The 23,867-nt window shown below is 40.2% G+C and overlaps 6 protein-coding genes across 6 annotated transcripts; 5 read left to right on the top strand and 1 right to left on the bottom strand.

The window, feature by feature from the left end:
* The first annotated feature begins 143 nt into the window (after positions 1-143).
* On the top strand, positions 144-2,949 carry LOC116033420 (L-type lectin-domain containing receptor kinase IX.1-like). The gene is made up of 3 exons (XM_031276163.1): positions 144-1,446; positions 1,488-1,546; positions 1,865-2,949. The coding sequence occupies exons 1-3, from the start codon at positions 144-146 to the stop codon at positions 2,696-2,698; spliced, it is 2,196 nt and encodes a 731-aa protein (XP_031132023.1). The 3' UTR covers positions 2,699-2,949.
* Positions 2,950-4,961: 2,012 nt separating this feature from the next.
* On the top strand, positions 4,962-6,470 carry LOC116031797 (seed lectin beta chain-like). Its single transcript, XM_031274106.1, has one exon. The coding sequence runs from the start codon at positions 4,989-4,991 to the stop codon at positions 6,195-6,197; it is 1,209 nt and encodes a 402-aa protein (XP_031129966.1). The 5' UTR covers positions 4,962-4,988; the 3' UTR covers positions 6,198-6,470.
* A 1,074-nt stretch (positions 6,471-7,544) lies between these two features.
* On the top strand, positions 7,545-9,969 carry LOC116033419 (L-type lectin-domain containing receptor kinase IX.1-like). Its single transcript, XM_031276162.1, has one exon. The coding sequence runs from the start codon at positions 7,545-7,547 to the stop codon at positions 9,783-9,785; it is 2,241 nt and encodes a 746-aa protein (XP_031132022.1). The 3' UTR covers positions 9,786-9,969.
* A 56-nt stretch (positions 9,970-10,025) lies between these two features.
* Positions 10,026-14,017, bottom strand: LOC116033418. The gene is made up of 2 exons (XM_031276161.1): positions 10,690-14,017; positions 10,026-10,588 (listed from the first exon to the last, which is right to left on the bottom strand). The coding sequence occupies exons 1-2, from the start codon at positions 14,015-14,017 to the stop codon at positions 10,026-10,028; spliced, it is 3,891 nt and encodes a 1,296-aa protein (XP_031132021.1).
* A 2,909-nt stretch (positions 14,018-16,926) lies between these two features.
* Positions 16,927-19,436, top strand: LOC116031689 (L-type lectin-domain containing receptor kinase IX.1-like). The gene has a single exon (XM_031273949.1). The coding sequence runs from the start codon at positions 16,987-16,989 to the stop codon at positions 19,165-19,167; it is 2,181 nt and encodes a 726-aa protein (XP_031129809.1). The 5' UTR covers positions 16,927-16,986; the 3' UTR covers positions 19,168-19,436.
* A 2,023-nt stretch (positions 19,437-21,459) lies between these two features.
* On the top strand, positions 21,460-23,109 carry LOC116033417 (L-type lectin-domain containing receptor kinase IX.1-like). Its single transcript, XM_031276160.1, has one exon. The coding sequence runs from the start codon at positions 21,460-21,462 to the stop codon at positions 23,107-23,109; it is 1,650 nt and encodes a 549-aa protein (XP_031132020.1).
* Positions 23,110-23,867: the final 758 nt, after the last annotated feature.

Raw genomic sequence — 23,867 nt, 5'->3', positions numbered from 1 at the left:
ATTTGTCCCTAGTTAGCTAATTAATCTACTATTGAGTTAGTTCTTGGTGTGAGCAACTATTTTCTCACAATTTGGCAAAAAAAACTTACCCACCCCAGTAACCATCATTAGATCCAAAGAATTTGTAAGCTAATAAGCCAGCCATGGCAGCTGCCTTGTGCAGATTCTTGGATGTCTTGGCCTTCCTATTCCTTTTGCTACCTTCTTTAGTTTGTTCCCTCTCGTTTGATCTGCCAAGCATTGGTCCTAAGGATAAAGATGTGCTCATTAAAGTGGAAGGAAATGCAACCATCACAAACCGTGGCATCAAACTCACACCGGATTTAAATGGCAAAGCCGGTCGAGCCAAGTATGTTGAATTGTTGCACCTATGGGATAAGGCTTCTGGAGATTTAGCCGATTTTACCACCCATTTCACTTTCAACATCGACTCAAATGGTAGCTCTCGCTATGCTGATGGAATGGCCTTTTTCATGGCTAATTTTTCCACCCCATTCGATATAAATCGGACGTGTGGTGGCGCCCTTGGCCTAATGGATGCCTATAAACCATCTCCAGATCATTTCCTTGCTGTGGTTTTTGATACATACTCAAACGAGAAGAATATGCCAATGACAAATGTGAGTATCATAATTAATTCTGTACTAGTACCCGAGGAGAATACAGTATGGTGGAACAATATTACACAGGGGAAGAATAACAATGCTTCCATAACTTATAATGCTACTTCCAGGATTCTTCAAGTTGTTTTTACAGGATTCTGGGATGGCCAGTACTTGACAGGCAACCTTAGCCATATGGTTGATCTCAGGTACTTGCCCGAATTCGTTAACGTTGGCTTCTCAGGTGCAACAGGAATGTTGTCTGAGGAAAACATTGTAAGCTCGTGGCGGTTCAATTCCACTTCACTGACACTGAGCTCGTCGGTCAGTAGTGTATCTCCATCTCCATCTCCATCGCCAGCTCCTCCTCGAGAAGAAAAGAACAAGAAGAAAGGGCTAGTGATAGGATTGAGTATTTGTGTTCCAGTTTTAGTTGCTCTGTTATTGGCTTTAGCCATCGTTACTTGTCTTAAAAAGACAGGAACAGAAATAGGAAACAATCAAGAGATTATTCTTCTTGGTCAGGACATGGATAGTGAATTTCAAATGGTTAGCAGTGGTCCTAAAAAGTTCTCATACACTGAATTGGAGACTGCAACTTACAACTTTGCAGAGGAGCAGAAGCTTGGAGAAGTGGGGTTTGGAGGGGTTTATAGAGGTTTCTTAAGCAGCCTAAACTTGTATGTGGCTGTTAAGAGAATCTCAAGTGGGTCTAAACAGGGGGTTAATGAATATGCATCAGAAGTAAAGATAATCAGCCGATTGAGACATAGAAACTTGGTGCCACTTCACGGTTGGTGTCACGAGAAAGGCGAACTGCTGCTTGTTTATGAATACATGCCATGTCGGCAAATGGATTAATTTGGCAGCAGCCACAATGGTTAGGCAAGTTGCAAAGTTTGATCAAGAATGTTAGGCAAGTCCAAGAGTTAGGCACCTACAAAGTTTGAACAAAAATATTTATTGTTTGGTCCCTACATTTTAGGCTAACTACAAAATGACCCCAAATCTACAACTATAAATAGGGAGGTCATTTTGCCATTCTAGCCATCCCAAATCATTCTATTCTTCCCTCATATACTAGAGATATTAGAGAGTTTGTTGAGTGTATTTCTCCTTCCTAGCAAGAGAGAATTATCCTTGTTTTCTCCTTGTTAGTTAGAGAGTGGTTGTAACTCCTATTTTCTCATAGTGAAATTCTTCTACCCTTGCCCGTGGTTTTTTCCCTAATTTGTTTAGGGGTTTTCCACGTAAAATCTGTGCCTCATTTATTTTTCTTTCTCAAATTATTGTTGCAATCTGATCTATCCCACTTCCGCGGGCGCAACATGCCAGAAGGCAGCTTAGACTCCCATCTCTTCAAGAGAAACTCACCTTTGAATTGGGAGATCAGGTATAGAATTGCACAAGGCTTGGCCTCGGCTTTGTGCTATCTGCACGAAGAGTGGGAAAAATGTGTATTGCATAGGGATATTAAACCTAGCAATGTCTTGTTGGACTCTAGCTTTAACGCTAAGCTAGGTGATTTTGGGTTAGCTTGGCTAGTTGACCATGAAAATGCACCCCAAAAAACCATAGTCGGAGGAACACCAGGGTATGTAGTTCCAGAATGCAATTTCACATTCAAGACGAGCAAAGAATCAGATGTGTATAGCTTTGGAATCGTTGCATTAGGAATTGCTACTGGGCAAAGAGCAATTCTTGCCAATGATCCCGAAGGTGTGAAAACCTTGGTGGAATGGGTTTGGGATTTGTATGGAATGGGAAAGCTACTAGAGGCTGTAGATCCTAAACTATGCGGAAACTTTGATGAGCAAGAAATGGAGCAGTTAATGATGATTGGGCTGTGGTGTGCTCACCCTGATAGTACTTGCCGACCAAAAATAAGCCAAGCTTTACATTGTCTTAAATTCCTAGTGCAATTGCCCATCCTTCCACCAAAGATGCCTAAGCCATTCAACGTTTCAAGTTCGCATTGGCAAATATTTGAGGGCCATACGAGGTCAAGCAACAATACTTGTCCCTCGCGTTTCACTTCATCTTCCATCATGGATACTGGTTCTTCATCTTCTGCCTCACATTCGCACGCACACTGATAGCACAATTTTCTTAATTTCAAACAAGAATATTACTTATTGGGTCTGTTAATGATATATTTTTGTGTGTTTGCTATAAAGTCATTGGTCATTTTGTTGTCTCTTGTATTTATCTCTGCTCTGTGTTAACAATAAAGTAGTATAAGAACAGTGGTGATTGAAAATGTAAGAGTGTGAGATACTATTGGAGAAGAAGGTTATGTTGAGTCTTGCAGTTTTTTTATTTTATTTTATTTTTAACTATAGCTATAGAATTAGTGTTTTCTTGCCTTGTTATTTTTGGCTCTTAAATAAGTCTTTTATTTGTTGTAACAACTAGATATTCTTCTGCTACTTTATGTATCTATATCTTGCATTAGTTATTGTACACTGAGAAGATGTTTTAGAGGCAATTTTCTTAATGGAACAAGTTATAATAATACCGAATTTTTCAAGTGTATCTGTTAAACATTTCTATGCTCTTGCTATAAAGTTATTAGCCGGGAGGTCAATTATGTGTGTTTAATTTGCTAGATGAATAATGATGTTTAGACATATGATTTAAATGATGTTTAATTTATCTTCGCTCTAAGTTAACCGTTTCATCTTCCCAATAGTTACAACACTAGTCTCTCACATTTGATTTCATCTTTCACTGCTGGAAAAGTTGAAGATTTCCAACTATAAAAAATGGTCGGAAATTTAGGGTTTTTAGTTGGATCAAAGTACGCTTTAAGAATCTCGAAACATACCAATTGCTATATAATTCTACGCATTATGAACATGAACTGAACTTTATGAAGTCAAATTCTGTATATTGGACTAAGGTCCACGATATAAATTGTCAATAAATAATTTAAGCGCAATTGGAAGTAGTACTGACAAAGCGGGTCAGCTCATTCCCATAGGCCCGCCCCATTGCGGACCTAATTTTTTACGAGCTTTTGCCGGTCAACCTGTTAGGCTCGCGAGCTAAGGTTCATGCAACCGTAACCTGTCTCACGTGGTTTGGTGCATCCCATGAGATTTTTTATTATTATAAATGTGTACTATGTACACATGAATATATATGTATTCATGTGTTAAACAGTGTATATATGCAATGTGTAATGTGTACACATGAATACACAGTGCATATATAGCAGAGTGTATTGAATGTAGAGCGTGGACTAGCAAAGTCGGTCATCCTATCCAGCTAAATGTTGAGTGTTGCCGACTAGCGAGAGCAATTATTTTTTATAAATTTCTGTAAGAGTATTTTGCTTAAGGATATCAAATATGTAATATTACTAATTAATAATTAATGAAATTGTAATATTTTTATGTACATTTTTCCTAAAAATAATGTGATTTTCTCCTTAATTAACACTTTGGTGACATAACACTTCTTATATCTTGTAATATTCTGATGTGCAAGTATGTGAATTGATCTTTCAGGAGAAAAAAAGATCAACAAGAATATTAGCCTTCCACAAGATTATAAGTTCTACTTTCAATGAAATGATCTAATAATCTTTTTGGTTTAATTCGATCTAGCATGGGCAATTTAAACTTGTTTATTTTATCGTAATCTTTTGTCCGCTAGAGCTATTGCACATCCTCAAATAAGTTGTGGGTTATGTCATCATAAATAAAAATAAATCAACGAGACTAGGTATACGTAGTTGGCTTCTTCAAACTAGAATTGAAATTGCGCGTGTTGTGAGATGGAATGTAGTCAATGTAGAGCGTGGACTAGCAATGTAGAGATGGAATGTACAACTTGTAATCCTTTGGAATTAAGTAGGTGAATTGATGTTAGTGGTGGCAAATTCAAGAGGGAAAGATAGAGACTGCCCGCCAAATTAGTCAAGTTATTGATTCAATAACTATAATGTTTTGAATTTGATTCTAGCTTAGTGAAAGCTGTCTATTGATATATTTAGTTTGAGCTAGTCAGTCAGCTCTTATGATCAACTTATGCTGATTTAAGTGTACTGTTAGGTGGTAAGAGTGCTCTACCTACCGTTTAGAGGTTGGAGGTTCGATCCTCAAATTCCTGAGTTTGAGCCGGTCAGTTATGGGTAACCTAGACTGGTTTACCTCCTTGTGGTCCTTTGCTGGCTAGGGTCACAAGGTTGGGAGAAAACCTCCTTATTGTGGGTTTTCCTTGTCTTCAAAAAATGGAGCGGACTAGGTCCTCGTCTTCCAACTTGCATGTTACGTTGATTTCAGGGTGAGAGCAACTATTTATATGGATATATCTGAGTGCAAGTTCTCCATTGATAATCTCAGAGAAAAACTTAGACCACCTAATTCATTCTAAGCCGCCATGGCAGCAGCTGCCGCCTTGTGCACATTTTTGAATATCTCCGCCTTTGTATCCCTTGTGTTTGCATCTCTAGTGTGTTCACTTTCATTTAACATGCCCTATATTACTCCTTATTATCTTGGGAACATCAAAGTCGAAGGAGCTGCAAATATCACAAACCAGGGCATCCAACTCACACCATTTGAAGGCGTCCAGGTCTCCAAAGCCGGTCGAGCCATGTATGCCGTTCCATTGCAACTATGGGACAAGGCTTCAGGGAATTTAGCTGATTTTGACACCAAATTCACTTTCAACATCAACTCAAATGGTAACACCAACTATGGCGATGGCCTGGCCTTTTTCTTGGCTGATTTTTCCACCCCATTTTCTCAGACTATGTATGGTGGTGGCGGCCTTGGCCTAACCGATGGGAATCTGCAAACAGCTCTAGACCCCTTCGTCGCTGTAGCGTTTGATACATACTCATCATCATCCCAAACTCAGACAAGTACTGTAAGTATCAACGTTAGATCTATGAAAACTTCTGTTAAAACCACGGAATGGCCAAACGACGTTACACAGGGGAAGCCCAATTCTGCTTCCATAACTTACAGGGCGGTTTCCAAGGTTCTCAGAGTTGATTTCACAGGATACTCTAATGGCCAGACCTCAACCTACACCCTTAGCTGCGAGGTTGATTTGAGGGTAGTTGACTTGCCTGAATTTGTAAGCGTTGGCTTCTCAGCTGCAACGGGGAGTTTCTTTGAGGAACACACTGTCACCTCGTGGCAGTTCGGTTCTTCTCCACCTAGGCCGGCGGGCAGTCTGTTGCCACCGCCAAATCTTGTTCAAAAAGCGACGGACAAGATCAAAAGAGATTTGATGATTGGAGTTTCTGTTGGTGTTCCCACTGCAGTTGTTGTGTTTGTAGTCCTTTATTGCCTTTGTAAGAAGAGACGGCCAAAAATTAATGAGGTTACTCTTGGTAAGGTCTCCGCCAAAGCTGGTGCTCATGCTGCAAAAGTGGCTGTAAAAGTGGCACAAGACCCAACCTTAGAATGTTGTGCTAACGTTGCACAAGTGCCAGTGGAACCAAACCCAGAATGTTGTGTTAAGGTTGAAGAACCACCGGCCCAAGAACCTTGTGGTCAGGTCTCAGAAGGGGAGGAAGATGGCGTTTTGGAAACTCTCGCATCATCAATTCTTGATATTTTTAAAACATGTGGTTGATTGGGTTAATTTTAATTATATTTTTTTAGATGTCTGATTGACAAGAGAAATCTACCTGTCACTAACTACTCGAAGTATGCAGTGAGTAAACTTCACTTTATAATTCAAGTTGGTAAAAGATCACAAAGAGGTATACCAGCATAACTTATCCATAGCCGGGCTGACTCATGCATTTTTAGATTTAGTTTTTATTTAAGCAAGTCTAAAAATATAGGCTTTTATTGTTCTGTTGTACTAGATCAAATGTATACAGTTTTCTCCTCTCTTGCTTTAATTTGTATCATCTACATCATAGGATTTTCAGATGGTTAAATCAATTGTTATAACAAAGTGTATAATAAGGAGTGTATATAGAAATTTAGATGCCTATAAATCTTTTAGCCAGCTAAGTACCATGTTGTGGCTTTCAAAATGTAATTTCTTACTCGAACAAGTTTTACTTTTACCGCTTACCTAGATGACAAACTTAAAATGTACAATAGTTTAATAAAAGACTTTGTCAAAGGAATTATTGATATTTACGTAATTTTGTGCAAATAGCTAAATTATAGATCGTAAAATAAGTACAAAAGTTCCATGGCCCAAATGAAAGTGACATCTTCAGTTAATGACAAAGAGGACGAACATTAATTTTTTAGCGCCCGAGCAGGTGAACATCAATCAATTTATTGCGTGGACTTGCAAAGTCTTTGTACCTACCTGGATTATTCCAAGTTAATGCATATATGTAATTAAGGACTCCCGACATAACTTAATGAGTTAATGACGGACTCTAATGTCATACTATATATCGTACGTATCTTTATTTGTAAAATAGGTCAGGTCAAAATAAAAATGTACTAGGTAATACTTAATACTGAAAAATATAACTTTTCAGAATACTATTTAAAATTTTTATTTTTAAAATGTTGAGCATAAATATAATATAAACATAAATATGCAGTCTAGCTATCAGCTTAAACTTTTAGTTGGATAAAACACATGCGTATTAGAGTCACTGATCATAGCAAACAATTACGGAGTATATTAATTGCATAGATCGGACTTGCAAGTTGTTGTACCTCTACCTATCTTCAGTAATTCAGTTAGTTGTCCATTAATATTATTATTGAAAACTACTCCGTAAAAGAGAAATGGGTCTTACCCGTGCATACCACGATACTAGCTAGTTGTGAATGTACGTATAGTAGAACGCAGCGTGGACTTCCAAGTCTTCATGCTTAGCTTGCATGTAACGTTGAGTTCATGGTTAGAGCAATTCAATAATATCTAATTATTAGTTGATTCTCATCGCCCGCAAGTTCTCCACTGTGCAGTGGGAGAAGAAGAGAATATAAGTATCTATCCATGGCGGCCGCCGCAGCTGCTGCTGTCTTGTGCAGATTCTTGAATGTGAGGGCTTTTGTATTCCTTCTCCTAATCTCCTTTGTGCATTCACTATCATTTGATCTGCAACCCATAGTTCCTGCCGATACAAATTTGCGCATCAAAGTCGAAGGAGATGCATCTATCACAACCCAGGGACTCCAACTCACACCATATGATCGCAAAGACGTGCTGAATTACAACGCCGCCGGTAGAGCCAGGTACAATAATGGTTCCTTGCACCTATGGGACAAGGCTACTAGAGAATTGGCTGATTTTACCACCCATTTCACTTTCAACATCGACTCAGACGGCAATGCTAGCTTTGCTGATGGACTGGCCTTTTTCCTTGCGGATTTTAAGGCCACATTCAACAAAACTGCCACGCTTGGTGGCGGCCTTGGCCTTATGGATACCACTCTAGTAAAAAGCCCAGAGCCTTTCATTGCTGTGGTGTTCGATACCTTCTCAAACGAGGATAATGCCCCTGAGACAAGTGTAAGTATCAACCTCGGATCTTGGAACCAATCTGCCAATAGCACAAGGTGGCTCAATGACGTTGAAAGGGGGAAGGACAATAATGCTTCCATTACATACACTGCTAGTTCCAAGATGCTCCAGGTTGTTTTCACTGGATTTTCTGATGGTTACCGCTACACAGACAGCCTTAGCTATGAGGTTGATCTGAGAGATTACTTGCCCGAATTCGTTAGCATTGGCTTCTCAGCTGCAACAGGATATTTCTTTGAGAAAAACACTGTAAGCTCGTGGCGGTTCAATTCCACTCCACTCACCTCGGACACTACTGTTTCTCCTCCGCCAGCTCCAAGTCCTTCTAAGGGAACACACTCATCACATCCACCTCCCACTATCCAAAACCAGGGAAAGAATAACCAGAGGAAAGGAATAGAGATAGCAGGGTTGAGTATTGCTACTCTCGTTTTACTTCTTCTGCTGCCTTTAGCCATCTATATCTGTTTCAAGAAGAGATGGGCAGCAAAAGGAGATAATCAGATTACTCTTGGTCGCCCAATGAATGATGATAATACTCAGATTATTATCGATGGGGCAATGGACAATACTCAGGTTGCTCTAGGTCGGGCTATGGACGGTGAATTTCAGAAGGTAGGCAGTGGAGCTAAAAAGTTCTCATACAGTGAATTAGCAACTGCAACTAACAATTTCTCAGAGGAGCAGAAGCTTGGAGAAGGAGGATTTGGTGGCGTTTATTCAGGTTTCTTAAGTGATTTAAAGTTGAATGTGGCTGTGAAGAGAGTATCTAAACAGTCTAAACAGGGAGTCGAGGAATACGCAACAGAAGTAAAGATCATCAGTCGATTGAGACACAGAAATTTGGTACCACTTCATGGTTGGTGTCATGACAAAGGAGAGCTGTTGCTTGTTTATGAATACATGCCAGGAGGCAGCTTAGACTCCCATCTCTTCAAGAGAAACTCACCCTTGAGTTGGAGGCTGAGGTATAAAATTGCACAAGGCTTAGCCTCAGCATTGTCCTATCTGCACGAAGAGTGGGAGAAATGTGTATTGCATAGGGATATTAAGTCTAGTAATGTCTTGTTGGATTCAAGTTTGAATGCTAGACTGGGCGATTTTGGGTTGGCCTGGCTCGTTGACCATGAAAACGCAGCCGAAAAAACTTATTTGGGAGGGACAGTAGGGTATGTAGCCCCAGAATGCCACTTCACATTCAAAACCAGCAAAGAATCAGATGTCTACAGTTTTGGAATCGTTATATTAGAAATTGCATGTGGACGAAGATCAATTTTTCCCAATGAACCAGAAGGTGTGAAAAGCCTGGTGGATTGGGTTTGGGATTTGTATGGAATGGGAAAGCTACTTGAGGCTGCAGACTCTAAGCTGTGCGAAAACTTTGATGAGCAAGAAATGGAGCGGCTAATAGTTATAGGGTTGTGGTGTGCTCACCCCGACAATAACTCTCGCCCGAGCATAACCCAAGTTGTGCATTGCCTAAAATTCCAATTCCAATTGCCCATCCTTCCACCAAAGATGCCGAAGCCAGTTTACTCAACTTGTACAAGTGCGGTCTCGTTGTTTTCAGCTTCATGTTCCTCTGGAACCGAACCATTTGACAGACAGGAGTTTGAGTACCATACCAATTCCAGCCGCGACAACACACGTTTAACCTCGTCTTCAGTGTCTGGAGGCTCTTCAACATCTGCCTCACTTCCACAGATATTCTGAAGCTACCAAATTTCCTGTCTTCTACCATACTCGGTTAAAACCTTTGCATTTTCTGTAATGGATTTCTGTATGTTTGTTTGCTTTGAATTCATATGTGCTTAGCTTGTTTAATGTCTTAGATGAACATTGATATCTCTGTACCTATTTTGTAATTTGCTGTTAATTGTTATTGTAGTTTTGTGATTTGATTATTTGGTTAGAGGTTTTTTTTTTTTTTTTTTTTTTTTTTAAGCCAAAAATTTATTGATATAAGCGTCTAGGAGCTGAAAAACCCCTAAGATCATGCAAATAAGAAGAGAGAACCGATTCCGGCACCAAATCGAAAGAGAAGAAAACAGTGGGTTCCGTGCAAGAGAGGCCAAAAGAAGCTAGTGCATCAGCAGTAGAATTTGCTTCACGGTAGACATGAGAAATCGTAGAATTGTTGAAAGCAAGATATTCCTTAATGCGAGCGATTGCATCTCTAATCCGCCATGGAATCTGAGAAGCTGGAGAAGAAATGAGAGAAGCCAGGAATTTGGAATCAACCTCAATATACTGGGGCCGTTTAGCCGTAAGATCACACCAACGGAGGGAAAAATCCAAAGCAAAAGTCTCTGCCTCCAGTGCAGATGATGCAGCAATAGGGAAGGCCAAGGCAGCTATAAGAGTTCCACTGGAGTCACGTAAGCAGGCTCCTCCTGCACTTCTCAATGAAGAAAAGGCTGCATCGGTGTTGAGCTTTAATCGTCCAGTAGGTGGCCTAAGCCACTTAATCCATGAAATAATAGATCTTTTCTTGGGAGCGAAGGTAGCAATTAGGCCTTCAGACAGCAGTAAGGAGTCAGTGGATTTCAAAAAAGCAAGTGGGCGAGCGATCGACATGTAAAAAGATGGCGTTTGATGCTCTTGATTAATTGCAAACTAGTCACTTTGACCCCGTCGAAAATAGCCGAATTATATGCTGTCCATAATTCCCATAGAATGAAGCTAGGCAAAATCCCATTGAAAATATGAACAGCAGAGCCACCATTCGAATGTATCCACCAAGTATGGCAAATGGAGCGAAAGGACGTGACTTGACTCAATGCAATACCAAAAATTGAGCCAAAATGGTGCCAAACCGCCTTAGCAACTTCACATGAGAGAAAACAGTGTTCCATTGAAATATTTGAATTCCAGCAGAAAGGGCATACCGTGACCAGGTTGAGACCGAAACGTAGCAAAGCTTCTGGGAATGGAAGAGCACGTCTGAATAGTCTCCACATAAAGATTGATATTTTCAGTGGTATGTTGCGGTTCCAAAAACACTGCGTTGATAGTGTTCTACTTGCTTTCGGGCGGAAGAAATTGTATGCCGAAGCAATGGAATGTTCCCCATTGCTCGAAGGAGTCCAGATTAGACCATTTGAGGAGTCCATCATACAATCCTCTGCTTCATCTGCAATTTTTATCATTCTTTTCCAGATATGGGAGTCTGATGGTCGAGCATCAAAGATAGGGCCCGGATATCTATGTCTCATAAAGCTACTCCAAATCGAGTCGGATGATCGAAACTTAAACCAAAGACGGGAAGCAAAAGCCTGCTGAATTGCCGTCACCGATCTAATTCCCAAACCTCCCTCATCTACTGGATAACATACCTTGCTCCAAGAAGTCCAATGATACTTGTTGCGGTTGTCATTGGTGCCCCAGAAAAATCTAGCAAGGCGTCGTTCTATCTCGAGTACTATTTTACGCGGTAGCTGTACTACTGCCGAGGAGTACACCGGAATGGACATCAACACATGTTTGATTAGTGTTAATCTCCCTCCCGGAGATAAGAATTTTCTTTGCCAACCTTGAAGACTGTGATCAATTTTCTCTAGAATAATCTGGTAGTAAATTGCCAAATTTCTTCCTTTAAAGAGGTTGACTCCCAAGTATCTGAATGGTAGGGTGGAGGATTTCATGCTTAAAGTTCTTTCCATTGTTCGGAGACGATTTGCTGGGCAGCGCTTTGCTGTCACAAAAAAACTCTTTTGATAATTTATTCGTTGCCCAGATGCCAATTGATAGCGTGAGAGAACTGTGGATAGCCTTTTGAGAGAGGTCTTTCCTCCATTTGTGAAAATCAGGAGATCATCTGCAAAAGCAAGGTGAGAAATGGTAGGAAGACTCGGGCAAGTATAGTATGGAGAGATTAAACCTGAGCCAACCTCCCTTATCAGTGCACTGGACAGAGCCTCTGAGACAATAATGAAAAGAATTGGCGAGAGCGGGTCGCCTTGCTTGACTCCTCGAGTTGGAGGGAAATAACCGCAGCTCACTCCATTAACCAAAATAGACAGACGAGTTGAAGCTAGATTGTTCAAAATCAGGTTAACAAACTGCAGGTCAAACCCAAACTTCAACAAAATTGCTCGAAGGAATGGCCATGCCACTCTATCAAATGCCTTCATCATGTCTAGTTTCACTGCAACATTAGATCCTCTACATTTCTTATTAATGTAGTGGATTAACTCGTGTGCTAAAAGCACATTATCTTGAATGCTTCGGCCACTTACAAAGGCAGTTTGCTCCCTTGAGATCAACTTGGGAAGCAAATTTTTTATCCGTGTCATGATGATACGGGTAAAAACCTTGCTGATAAAGGTGCAAAGACAAATGGGTCTAAAGTCTGCAAAAAAATCTGGATTCGATTTTTTTGGGATTAGCATTATTTGGGCACTACCTATAGATTGTGGTACTGGAACACCCGCAAAGAAATCTAGCACTGCCATGTAAAGATCATCTTCAATAATGTGCCAACAGTGTCTGAAAAAGGAACCGGAGTAACCATCGGGCCCTGCAGCGCTGTCCGGGTCTAGGGCCCAGACTGCTTCTTTTACTTCCTGGTTTGTGATAGCAGCTGTAAGAGTGGCATTCTCCAAGTCTGAAACAGAAGGCTGGATGTTTGCTATGAATGCATCTACATCTGAGCATGGTTCTTCTGAGTATAATTTAGAAAAGAAAGAAACAGCTTCAGATTTGATTAGCTCTTGTTCAAAAATAAAATCTCCATTTGAACCTCGGATGAAGCTAATTCTCTGTCTCCTGTGACGATCCCGGACCGAGTTATGAAAGAATCTAGTGTTGGCATCTCCTTCACTAAGCCATTTCACCCTTGCTTTTTGCTTCCAGAAAATTTCTTCTTGTCTTAAGGCCAGCAATAAATTTGCTTGTTGTCTTGCCATGTGTTCTCGATTCTCCGGGGTAGCATCTATATCAAATCGTGATTCGGCCTCTGCCGTCGCAACTTCAGCCGAACGAACCTTATCAAAAACATTTCCAAACACATTTCGATTCCATTCCCGAAGTGCAAGCTTTAATCTTTTTAGTTTAAAAGCAAATGCTCTCATACCACCTCCAAAAGCCGGTGCGTTCCAACTAGAAGAGACAAGATCGTCAAAACCATGATGAGTAATCCACATATTTTGGAATCGAAACTGCCTCGGTCCAGAAAAATCTTCTTTATGTCCACTGAAAAGTATAGGGGCGTGATCGGACGATGTACGGCTGAACATTCCTGCTCTGGCATCAGTGAAAAAGTCTCTGAAGCTAGACATTCCTGCTCTGGCATCAGTGAAAAAGTCTCTGAAGCTAGTAGACATAAGAAATCTGTCTAGCCTCTTCCAAACTCTGCCGGTTCTTCTAATTCCAGACCAAGAATTCTTCCAAACTCTGCCGGTTCTTCTAATTCCAGACCAAGAATAAAAACCATCTACCGTGGGCAAATCATACAAGTTGCAATCTGAGATAAAGTTGGAGAAGTCCGCAATACTATTAAGATCCGGGATGGAACTTCCCAGGTATTCCGAAATGGATGAAATAGCATTGAAGTCTCCACCGATTAAAACAGGTGTTCCTTCAACTAACAGCTCACTCAGTTCGGCCCAAAGAGTTTGACGCTCCACCCGGGTGTGTTTGGCATAAACAGCAACAAAACAGAACGAAAAATCCCAAGGAGTAAATTTAACTTCACAGCAAACATATTGATCAGAATCATGAAGGACATTTATGGAGAAAACATCCGACCAGAATAGCCAGATTTTGCAGCTTTGGGATGCAAAGGAGAATTGGAGATTGAGTTTTCTTGCGAAATCTTCAATACGATCAGCAGTAAGAAAAGGTTCACTAATAGAAACTAAGTTGACCTTCTCGTGTCTAATTAATTGGCGAAGCCTGCGACACGAGGATGACAAGCCACGCACATTCCAGAAAAGCACCTTCATTTAAGACGGTGAGAAAAAGAAACGCGAGCGATTTTACCTGCTGCCAGGCGAGTGGTGACTGAAGGAGATTGGGTTGAGTAGGTTTTACGCACTCGCTGCTTTTTCTTTGTCACTGTCACAAATTCCTTAATATCAGGTTCCCGCAACTTAGCAGAAAAACATTTGTTAGATTCTTTCCAGGACTCAAGAAGTTCCTTTGAAAAAATTTGATCGTCACGAGGATTGTCACCATCAGAGTAATGGCCTGGAATCGATTCTTGGGAACTGTCAGTACAGAGGCCCTGATCATCAATTAATTGAGTCCCTAAGATTTTAGGATGATCCGGGATGAGCTTAATTTGATCAAAAACTAAACAGTCTGAGTCCTGTTGCTTGTTATCATTTTCCTTTTGAACTGGTACCTTCTCATTTGAATCCGAAGACTGCGTAGGTCCATTATCAATGCTTAACGGAGGTAGGATGGATACCTGAGCCACAGGTCGCCACCGTTTGCGCGGGGGAACAATCGCTACGGGTTCTGCAATGGTGCTTGGCTTCTCTACGATCTGAGCTTGTGTTCTTTCAGGCACTTGATTGGTTTCTTGGGCTGCCCTGTGGACTGAAGAAGATCTGCATTCTTTAGATGAATGCCCAAATTTGTTGCAGTTTAAGCAATAAGGTGGTATGTATTCGTATTTGACGGCTTGTGTGAATCCTCCAAAAGATCCGTTGTCGATCCAAACGTTCTGCGGTAACGGCTTGGTGACGTTTAACTCCACACAGACCCTGGCTACTGAAGGTCTGTTAGTTGATAGAGTTGAAGCATCAACCTTCAGAGGGGCTCCGATGAGATTCGCGATAGAGTAGACTGCGCTTTTGTCTTGTAGGTGTGCAGGAAGTCCTTCAAAAGCAATCCAAACTGGAACAATAGGAACTTCGACCTCTGGACGGAAATCTGGTGTCCATTTGAACACGTTCATAATGAATCCTTGAATTGACCAAGATTTCCTGAGCCAACAACGTTGATAGTCTTCCTCGAGGTCGAAATTGATCAAGATGTGTCGTTGGTCTATCAAACCTAAGGAGAAATGACCTCCGAAGCCAATTTGCTCAAAGATTTTCCGGATTAACTGCATGGAGGGTCTGCCCTTGGAGAATTTCCCGATCAAAGCGAATTTAAATTTCTGTGCAAGGATCTGAATATCTTGATCGGTGAAAGAAACTGCCGGCATACCTTTAAATTTCCTGGGAGGTCGAACTGGAATAGAGTTTGCTTTAGTATTAGAGAGTACATCGGCGAAGGAACGCGGAGGTGGGGGGGCTGAGGCAGCCCCCGCCGGAGCTGCCATGGAGTGGCGGAGAAGGAGATTCAACTTTACTCTTTCGGACAGCTTACGTACGCTCAATTACATAAATAAATAAGTTCATTTGGTTAGAGGTTAATATATATTGTATTAGGTGTTCAACACACATTAATTTGGGACTCGCAGCAAAAACAAAATTTGAAACCTGAAAAGAATTGTTCGATTGGTGGAGCATCTGGTAACAAAAGGTCACGAATTAATTTTTGTTAACACTTTTTTTATTGAACCTGTTACATATGGTCTTTCTAAATTAGTTGCTCCACATAATTAACCATCTATAAATCTATAATTGACCAAACTTGTCCAGGCGTCCTATACTTCATCATATATTTATATAACATGAAGATGTATGCTTTCGTTTATTTATTTATATAAGCAAGATTTTATAATTATATCACTTATAATTATATAATTTTTGTGTGGACCAAGAACTTCTTTGAAGGTGATTGCTACATGAGACAAAAAACTTTTCCCTAACCCGGGGGTGGGAGCAGGTTACTATCCATACATGAGAGGATAACTCAATGTTCAGTTGTCCTTTTTAAAAGTTATTATAAAAAAAAAAAAATAAAAAAAAAAAAAAAGACTCATGCCCTCCCAAATTAACAAAGATAATCTTCTTACAAAGGTATATATATGCAAATAGTATATATATAAACAATGTTTATGAGACGGGAGTATTAATTATAATTTAGTAGGACACATTCAATTTGTTCAAAACATATTGTTTTGCACACACCTAAATTGTTAGGTTACTAATCCAACTCCAATCCAATAGGCTACTTTCAATAGAGAAAAAAAAAATAGTCAGAGTATTAGGTTACTGGTCATGATAAGAAAGTTAGCATAATTAGCCTGATCCAATAAGTTTGATGGATCAAATGAGCTACCATTAAACGCAATGGGTTAGAACGATTGACATTCTTATGAATGTGAAGTTGGTGTTAAAGATTCAAATGTTGAGGGCAAAAAAATTGTCATTATGCAGTATGTGTTTAGATTTATTAAGTTTATATTTATTAATATAAATTTGCTAATGTGTCAAAGTTAAAAATTCATGGAGTTAATTTTAAAATGTCAAAATTTTTACATGAATCCACACAAAAAGCTCAATGGCTTGAGGTGTTAGGGTCAAGGGAACAAAAAAGAAATAATTAGCTTGACAAAAAAATCAACCTAACTAGCCGATATGAGTGGGCTCGAGTAATTATTAAAGCATAGGTTAAATTTGTCACTTGAGTTTGATTAAAAATTGCTTAAGGTCAACTCACAACTGACTATTACATTTTACGTCCCCACTAAAACTCAATCTCATGACTTCCATACTAAAGGGTCACTACATACCATCTGAGCACAAATGTTTCACAACTCACAACATCTGTTCATCTATATTTTCTCAATCAATTAAAGCACAAAAGTTAATAACGTCTGACTTGATCTCATGACCTACCAAGTCAATGCAATTAATGCAGAGCATGGACTTGGAAGTCTTCATACGTGCATGTTACTTTTGAGTTCATCATGACTCATGACTCATGAGAGCAATTATTGATGAAGATTTATCTCAGCTAAAGTTCTCCATTGTTAGAGATAGCAATCACAACTAGCACTTGTAGATCAATAACCATGGCAGCAGCTGCCTTGTGCAGATTCTTGAATATCTGGGTTTTTCTATTCCTTCTGCTTCCCTATTTAGTGTTTTCCCTCTCATTTAACCTGCCCAGTATCGGTCCTGGCGATGCAAATGTCATCAAACTCGAAGGAGATGCATCTATCACAGATCAGGGCATCCAAGTCACACCAGACGATGAAGCCAAATCCAAGTTGAATGACAAAGCCGGTCGAGCAGCGTACGTGGAACAGTTGCACTTATGGGACAGGGCTTCTAAAGATTTAGCAGATTTCACCACCAATTTCACTTTCACCATCACTTCAGATGGTAATATTGGCTATGCTGATGGACTGGCATTTTTCTTGGCCAATTTTTCCACTCCAATGAATAGAACTCTCACTCACGGTGGCGGTCTTGGCCTTATGAATGAGACTGAATCAACACCTGAAGATCCTTTCGTTGCTGTGGTGTTCGATACATTCTCACACCTTACCAACGAACCTCGGACGAATGTAAGTATCAACATCAATTCCATGTTAGAACCTGTTACAATCAAACCCTGGCTGATTGAAATTCCAGAAGGGATGTCCAATACTGCTTCCATATCTTATATTGCTAGTTCCAAGATTCTCCAAGTTAATTTTACAGGATCCTGGAAAGGCAATTACCAGACAGACAGCCTTAGCTATAAGGTTGATCTGACAAAAATCTTGCCCGAATTCGTTAGCGTTGGCTTCTCAGCTGCAACAGGATGGTTCTTTGAGAAAAACACTGTCAGCTCGTGGCAGTTCGATTCCACTCCACCGGGCTCAGGCTCGGGCAGTGTTTCTGTGTCGTCGCCAGCTCCAAGTCCCAAGGAAACACACTCATTTCCACCTCTCCCTGCCCAAAACCATACTAATATTAGTAATTTAGGCAATCCTGGAGGAAAGAACAAGAAGAAAGGTCTAGAGATAGCAGGATTCAGTGTTGGTGCTCTCATTTTACTTCTTCTGGTGGCTTTAGCCATCTATACCTGTTTCAAGAAGATATGGGCAGCAAAAGGCGATAATCAGATTCCTCTTGATCCGTCAAGGGACGATACTCAGAGTACTCTTGTTCGGGCAATGGACAGCGAATTTCAGAAGGCAGGCAGTGGAGCTAAAAAGTTCTCCTACAGTGAATTAGCAACTGCAACTAACAACTTTTCAGAGGAGCGGAAGCTTGGAGAAGGGGGGTTTGGTGGGGTTTACTTGGGTTTCTTGAGGGACTTGAACTTGGATGTGGCTGTCAAGAGAGTCTCTCAGCAGTCTAAACAGGGAGTTGAGGAATACGCATCAGAAGTAAAGATCATCAGCCGATTGAGACACAGAAATTTGGTGCCACTTCACGGTTGGTGCCACGAGAAAGGGGAGTTGCTGCTTGTTTATGAATACATGCCAGGAGGCAGCTTGCACTCCCATCTCTTCAAGAGAAAGTCACCATTGAATTGGATGCTCAGGTATAAAATTGCTCAAGGCTTAGCCTCTGCTTTGTCCTATCTGCATGAAGATTGGGAACAATGTGTTTTGCACAGGGACATCAAGTCCAGTAATGTCCTGCTGGATTCAAGTTTCAATGCCAGACTTGGTGATTTTGGGTTGGCCTCACTGGTTAACCATGAAAAAGCACCCGAGAAAACTTATCTAGGAGGGACACCAGGGTACGTAGCCCCAGAATGCTACTTCACGTTTAAAACTAGCAAAGAATCAGATGTCTACAGCTTTGGAATCGTGGCATTAGAAATTGCATGTGGACGAAAATCAATTCTTCCCAATGTACCAGAAGGTGAGAAGAGCTTGGTGGATTGGGTTTGGGATTTGTATGGAATGGGAAAGGTACTAGAAGCTGCAGATCCTAAGCTATGCGGAAACTTTGAAGAGCAAGAAATGGAGAGGCTAATGGTTATCGGGCTGTGGTGTGCTAACCCTGACAATACTTCTCGCCCAAACATAAGCCAAGTTGAGCATTGCCTAAAATTCCAAGTACAATTGCCCATCCTTCCACCAAAGATGCCCAAGCCAGCTTACTCTAACAGTGCAGTCTCCTATCCAGCTTCGTATTCCTCTAGACCGGAGGTTGAGTCCCATACCAATTCCACCCGCAACACACGATTGTCTTCATCTTCAGTATCTGCAGGCTCTTCAACATCTGCCTCGCTTCCTCATACATCCTAAGGACCGCACCAGCATCTTTGGTTTATTAGGGAAACTCGTTGCCACTACTAGATGGTGCGTGTTGAATAAACTTGTCATATATATATGTGCTAGCTTGTTTGTTAAATAAACAATGGTATCTTTGCATGTGCCGGTTTGGTAATTTGCTGTTAGTTGTTATTGTAGTTTTGTGATTTAACCTTTTGGTTTATGGCCTTGTTGAATTTCCGAGAATATGTTTCGGAGTAATGTAAGATGTTTTATAAGAGCTTTTTCCACTTTTAGTCCTATGATTTTAGTGCCTCCGTCAATTTAGGTACACAACTTTCATTCCTGACATAAGTAGTGCTTGACTTTGATTTGTTTTCCACTTTTAGTCCTTGACCTTGATTTTTTTTTTTCCACTTCTAGTACTTTCGGCCATTTGAGCGATAATTTTTAATCGGAATCAACAAACTGTTGTGCCATTAAGGGTAAAATAATGTTTAATGTATTTAGGGCTTTATCAAAAGACACTTTTACCCTTAATGGCACAACAACTTGTTGATTCCGATTAAAATTCGATGCTTAAAAGGCGAAACAGAACAAGCAAATAACGTTTCTTTTTCCTATTTTTTCTATGATTTTATTTATAAATATATTTAGGACTTTATCAGAAGACACTTTTACACTTAATGACACAATAATTTTTTGATTTCAATTAAAAGTTGTCGCTCAGATGGCCAAAAGGACTAAAAGTGAAAAAAAAATCAAAGTCAATGACTAAAAGTAGAAAACAAATCAAAGTCAAGCACTACTTATGTTAGGAATGAAAGTTGTGTACCTAAATTGACGGAGGCATTAAAGTCATAGCACCAAAGGTGGAAAAAACTCTGTTTTATAATGATTTTGTAATTCACAATAGCAGCCTATGAAGGAAGTCCATAACGCCTACGTTTCCATTATGCAGGTTTTTAAGCATTATTACTTTAACTTTTGCACACAATCCAAGAGTATCAACGTAATAATGAGAAATTTTATTTATTTATTTAAGTAAGATTCTACAATTATATAATTTTTGTGTGGCCACTGCATGCACGAATTTCTTTGAAGGCGATTGCTACATGAGACAAAGAACTTTTCCCTAAACCGGGGGTGGGAGCAGGTTACTATTCATACTAAAGAGGATAACGACTTTGGGTCTTTGTACCTCGATGTTGACTCGTCCTTTGAAAAGAAGAAAGGAAAAACTCATGTCTTCCCAAACTAACAAAGATAATCTTAGAAAAATTATATATGTATTCTCATGGAGTATAACTCTAGTCACACAGTGTATAAATTTTATCGAGTAAATAAAAGTAAATGAATAAAAACAGTGACCCACTTTGTTGTTTAAATCAATCAAAGTATGACACCTCAACAAAGAATAAAAAATAGATAAAAAAAAATGAGAGTACATATAGTATTACTCAAAATCTTCTGCCTTCTCTAGTTGTTGGGTTCTCCAAACGCATCTGGTGACCGTTCAGTCGCCGATCACCAGCATTTGTTGTTGGAAATTGGTTCGAGACACGTCGGAGATAGGCGAAGGATCCTAAAATCCTAGTGACCTTCAAATATGCAATTATAGGTCATCAATTTGTTTATAAACTTTAATGCTCTAAAATAACATGTTTATAAGTTTAATTGTAATTTTTAAAAATTAAATTGATTTTTATTTTAGTAAAGTTTAGGACTTATTTGACTTTTTTCTATTTTAACATGACTAATATTTTACTTGAACTTGCCTCGAAAGCCCAATGGGTTATGGGAAAAGTTTAGCTTGACAAAAATCAACCTAGCTAGCTAGTTGATGATTCGATAAGCCGGCCTTATGGCTTGAGCAATAGTTATACCATTGATTCGGGTTTACCTTGTATGCATTTACTTATTGAATGTTCAGAATTTAAATTGTGAACATTCAATAGGTAAATTATGAACATTTAATATATAAATGATGTATTTTAAATCAAGTTATCTTGCAATGTGGACTCAGGTCTATATAATAATTTGTCATAGTTTGAGTGGCAAGCTGGACTCGGATCTGCAGAATAATTTGCCATGGTTTGAGTGGACTCATCTATCTAAAATCTAGTGTCTTCTTCAAAGTAAAAATTGCCCGTCAGATGGAATGTAGAGCGTGGACTAGCAACTAGCAAGTCTTCCTGCTTGCATGTTACGTTCAGTCCACCATGACACCAATTATTGATTCTCAGTTCTCCATTGTTAGAGATAGCAATAATCACCACTAGCACTTAAGGTCTCACCACAATATTTGCTCTTATTAAAGCAACCATGTCACCACCTCCCTTGTGCAGATTCTTGAAAATCCGGGCTTTCCTGTTCTTTCTCCTGGTCACTTTATCTTGCTCCCTCTCATTCAAAATCGCCCATATCGATCAAAAGGACGCAAACAAGCAAATCGAAGTCGCCGGGCACGCATACATCACGGACCAGGGCATCCAACTCACACCATATGACCGCAACCGGGCTTTAAACGGCAAAGCCGGCCGAGCAAAGTATGCAGAGCCACTGCACCTATGGGACAAAGCCACTGGAAATTTAGCTGATTTTTCAACCCATTTCACCTTCAACATCGACTCAGATGGAAACAGTAGCTATGCCGATGGATTAGCCTTCTTCCTGGCGAATTTCACCACCCAATTCAATGAATCCATAATCCCTGGCGGCTCAGGCCTTGGCCTTATGGATCCAACGCTGATAAAAAGCTCAGATCAAGAGCGTTTCGTGGCCGTGGCGTTTGATACCTACTCAAACCAGAAGGATATCCCCATGAAAAATGTGAGTATCAATGTCGAATCTATGCGGGTTTCTGCTATTAGCACAGCATGGATAAACAACATTACACAGGGGAAGGACAACAATGCTTCCATTACTTATAATGCCACTTCCAAGATTCTCCCGGTTTTTTTCACAGGGTTTTCCAATGGTCATTACCAGACAGGTAGCCTTAGCCATGAGATTGATCTGAGAGATTACTTGCCCGAATTCGTTAGCATTGGCTTCTCGGGCGCAACAGGAATGTTCTTCGAGAAAAACACTGTCAGCTCATGGCAGTTCAATTCCACTCTACTCAGCTCAAACTCGGCCAATAATGTTTCTGTATGGCCCGCTACCCAAAACCATACTATTAGTAGTTTAGTAAATCAAGAAGGAAAGAACAAGAAGAAAGATCTAGAGATAGCAGGATTCTGTATTGCTGTTCTCACTTTATTTGCTGTGCTGTCTCTTGTCATATATAAATGTTTCAAGAAGATAAAGACAGCAAAAGGGGATGATAATCCGAATACTAATGGTCGGGCAATGGGCGATACTCATCAGAGTAGTCTTGTTGGGGAAATGGACGGTGTGTTTCAAAAGGCTGGCACTGGAGCTAAGAAGTTCTCATACAGTGAATTGGCAACTGCAACTAACAGCTTCTCAGAGGAGCAGAAGCTTGGAGAAGGGGGATTTGGTGGGGTTTATTTAGGGTTCTTGAGGGACTTGAATTTGGAGGTGGCTGTGAAGAGAGTATCTAGCCAGTCTAAACAGGGGATTGAGCAATACGCGTCAGAAGTGAAGATCATCAGCCGATTGAGACATAGAAATTTAGTGCCACTTCACGGTTGGTGCCACGAGAAAGGGGAGCTGTTGCTTGTTTATGAATACATGCCAGGAGGCAGCTTAGACTCCCATCTCTTCAAGAGAAAGTCACCTTTGAATTGGAAGCTCAGGTATAGAATTGCACAAGGCTTGGCCTCTGCTTTGTCCTATCTGCATGAAGAATGGGAACAATGTGTTTTGCATAGGGATATTAAGTCCAGTAATGTCCTGTTAGATTCGAGCTTCAATGCTAGACTTGGTGATTTCGGGTTGGCCTCACTAATTGACCATGAAAAAGCACCTGAAAAAACCTATATGGGAGGGACACCAGGGTACGTATGATGTTGGACGAAACAAGAGAAAAAGAGCAATTGAAGCTGAGATAACAAAACACAGGATAATTCTTTATAAAATATTCAATGTCTCATCAGAAGCTTACAGAAGAGGTTTTATAGATAGACTTACTGGAAGAAAGCAAGAGAAATAACTGCTAGGAAGTTGGGAAGGGTAAACATCACATAGAAAATAACAGTGCATGGGAAAAAGAAATAAACAGTAAATACAAAACACATGCATGTGAATTCTGGCCATCATAATGAAGATGTAAAAGTGTTCTGCACGCCATCATTCTCCCCAACCAGATGAAGAACTCGACCTCGAGTTAACAGTGTCTGGATACAATGGGTCATCTGCAGAGTGAAATTTGAACAAATCGGCAACATTAAATGTTTTCGAAATCTTCTAATAATCAGGAATATCTACCACATATGCATTGTCATTGATTTTCTTCAGGATCTTGAAAGGGCCATGTTTCTTTGGGAAGAGCTTATGATAATTACCAGCCGGAAGTCGTTCCTTTCGAAGATAAACCAAGACATCTTCCCCAACATTAAAGAGTTGTTGGCGACGTTTCTTGTCGGCAACAGCCTTATATTTAGCATTAGAAGCCGCCAGTTGTGTTCGGACTTCTTCTTGCACAGATTGGACCTGGTCTGCAATGGAGTCCACCACCTTATGTGTTTTCTCTGTAGAAGGTAAAGGGATAAGATCAACAGCATGTTTTGGCGTCTTCCTGTAAACAACAGAAAAGGGGGAGCGAC

The sequence above is a fragment of the Ipomoea triloba genome, chromosome 10 (genome assembly GCF_003576645.1).
Source record: "Ipomoea triloba cultivar NCNSP0323 chromosome 10, ASM357664v1".
In the NCBI taxonomy this organism is placed as follows: domain Eukaryota; kingdom Viridiplantae; phylum Streptophyta; class Magnoliopsida; order Solanales; family Convolvulaceae; genus Ipomoea; species Ipomoea triloba.
The sequence above is the reverse complement of the archived record's forward strand: the minus strand, read 5'-3'. Positions and strand labels throughout refer to the sequence as shown.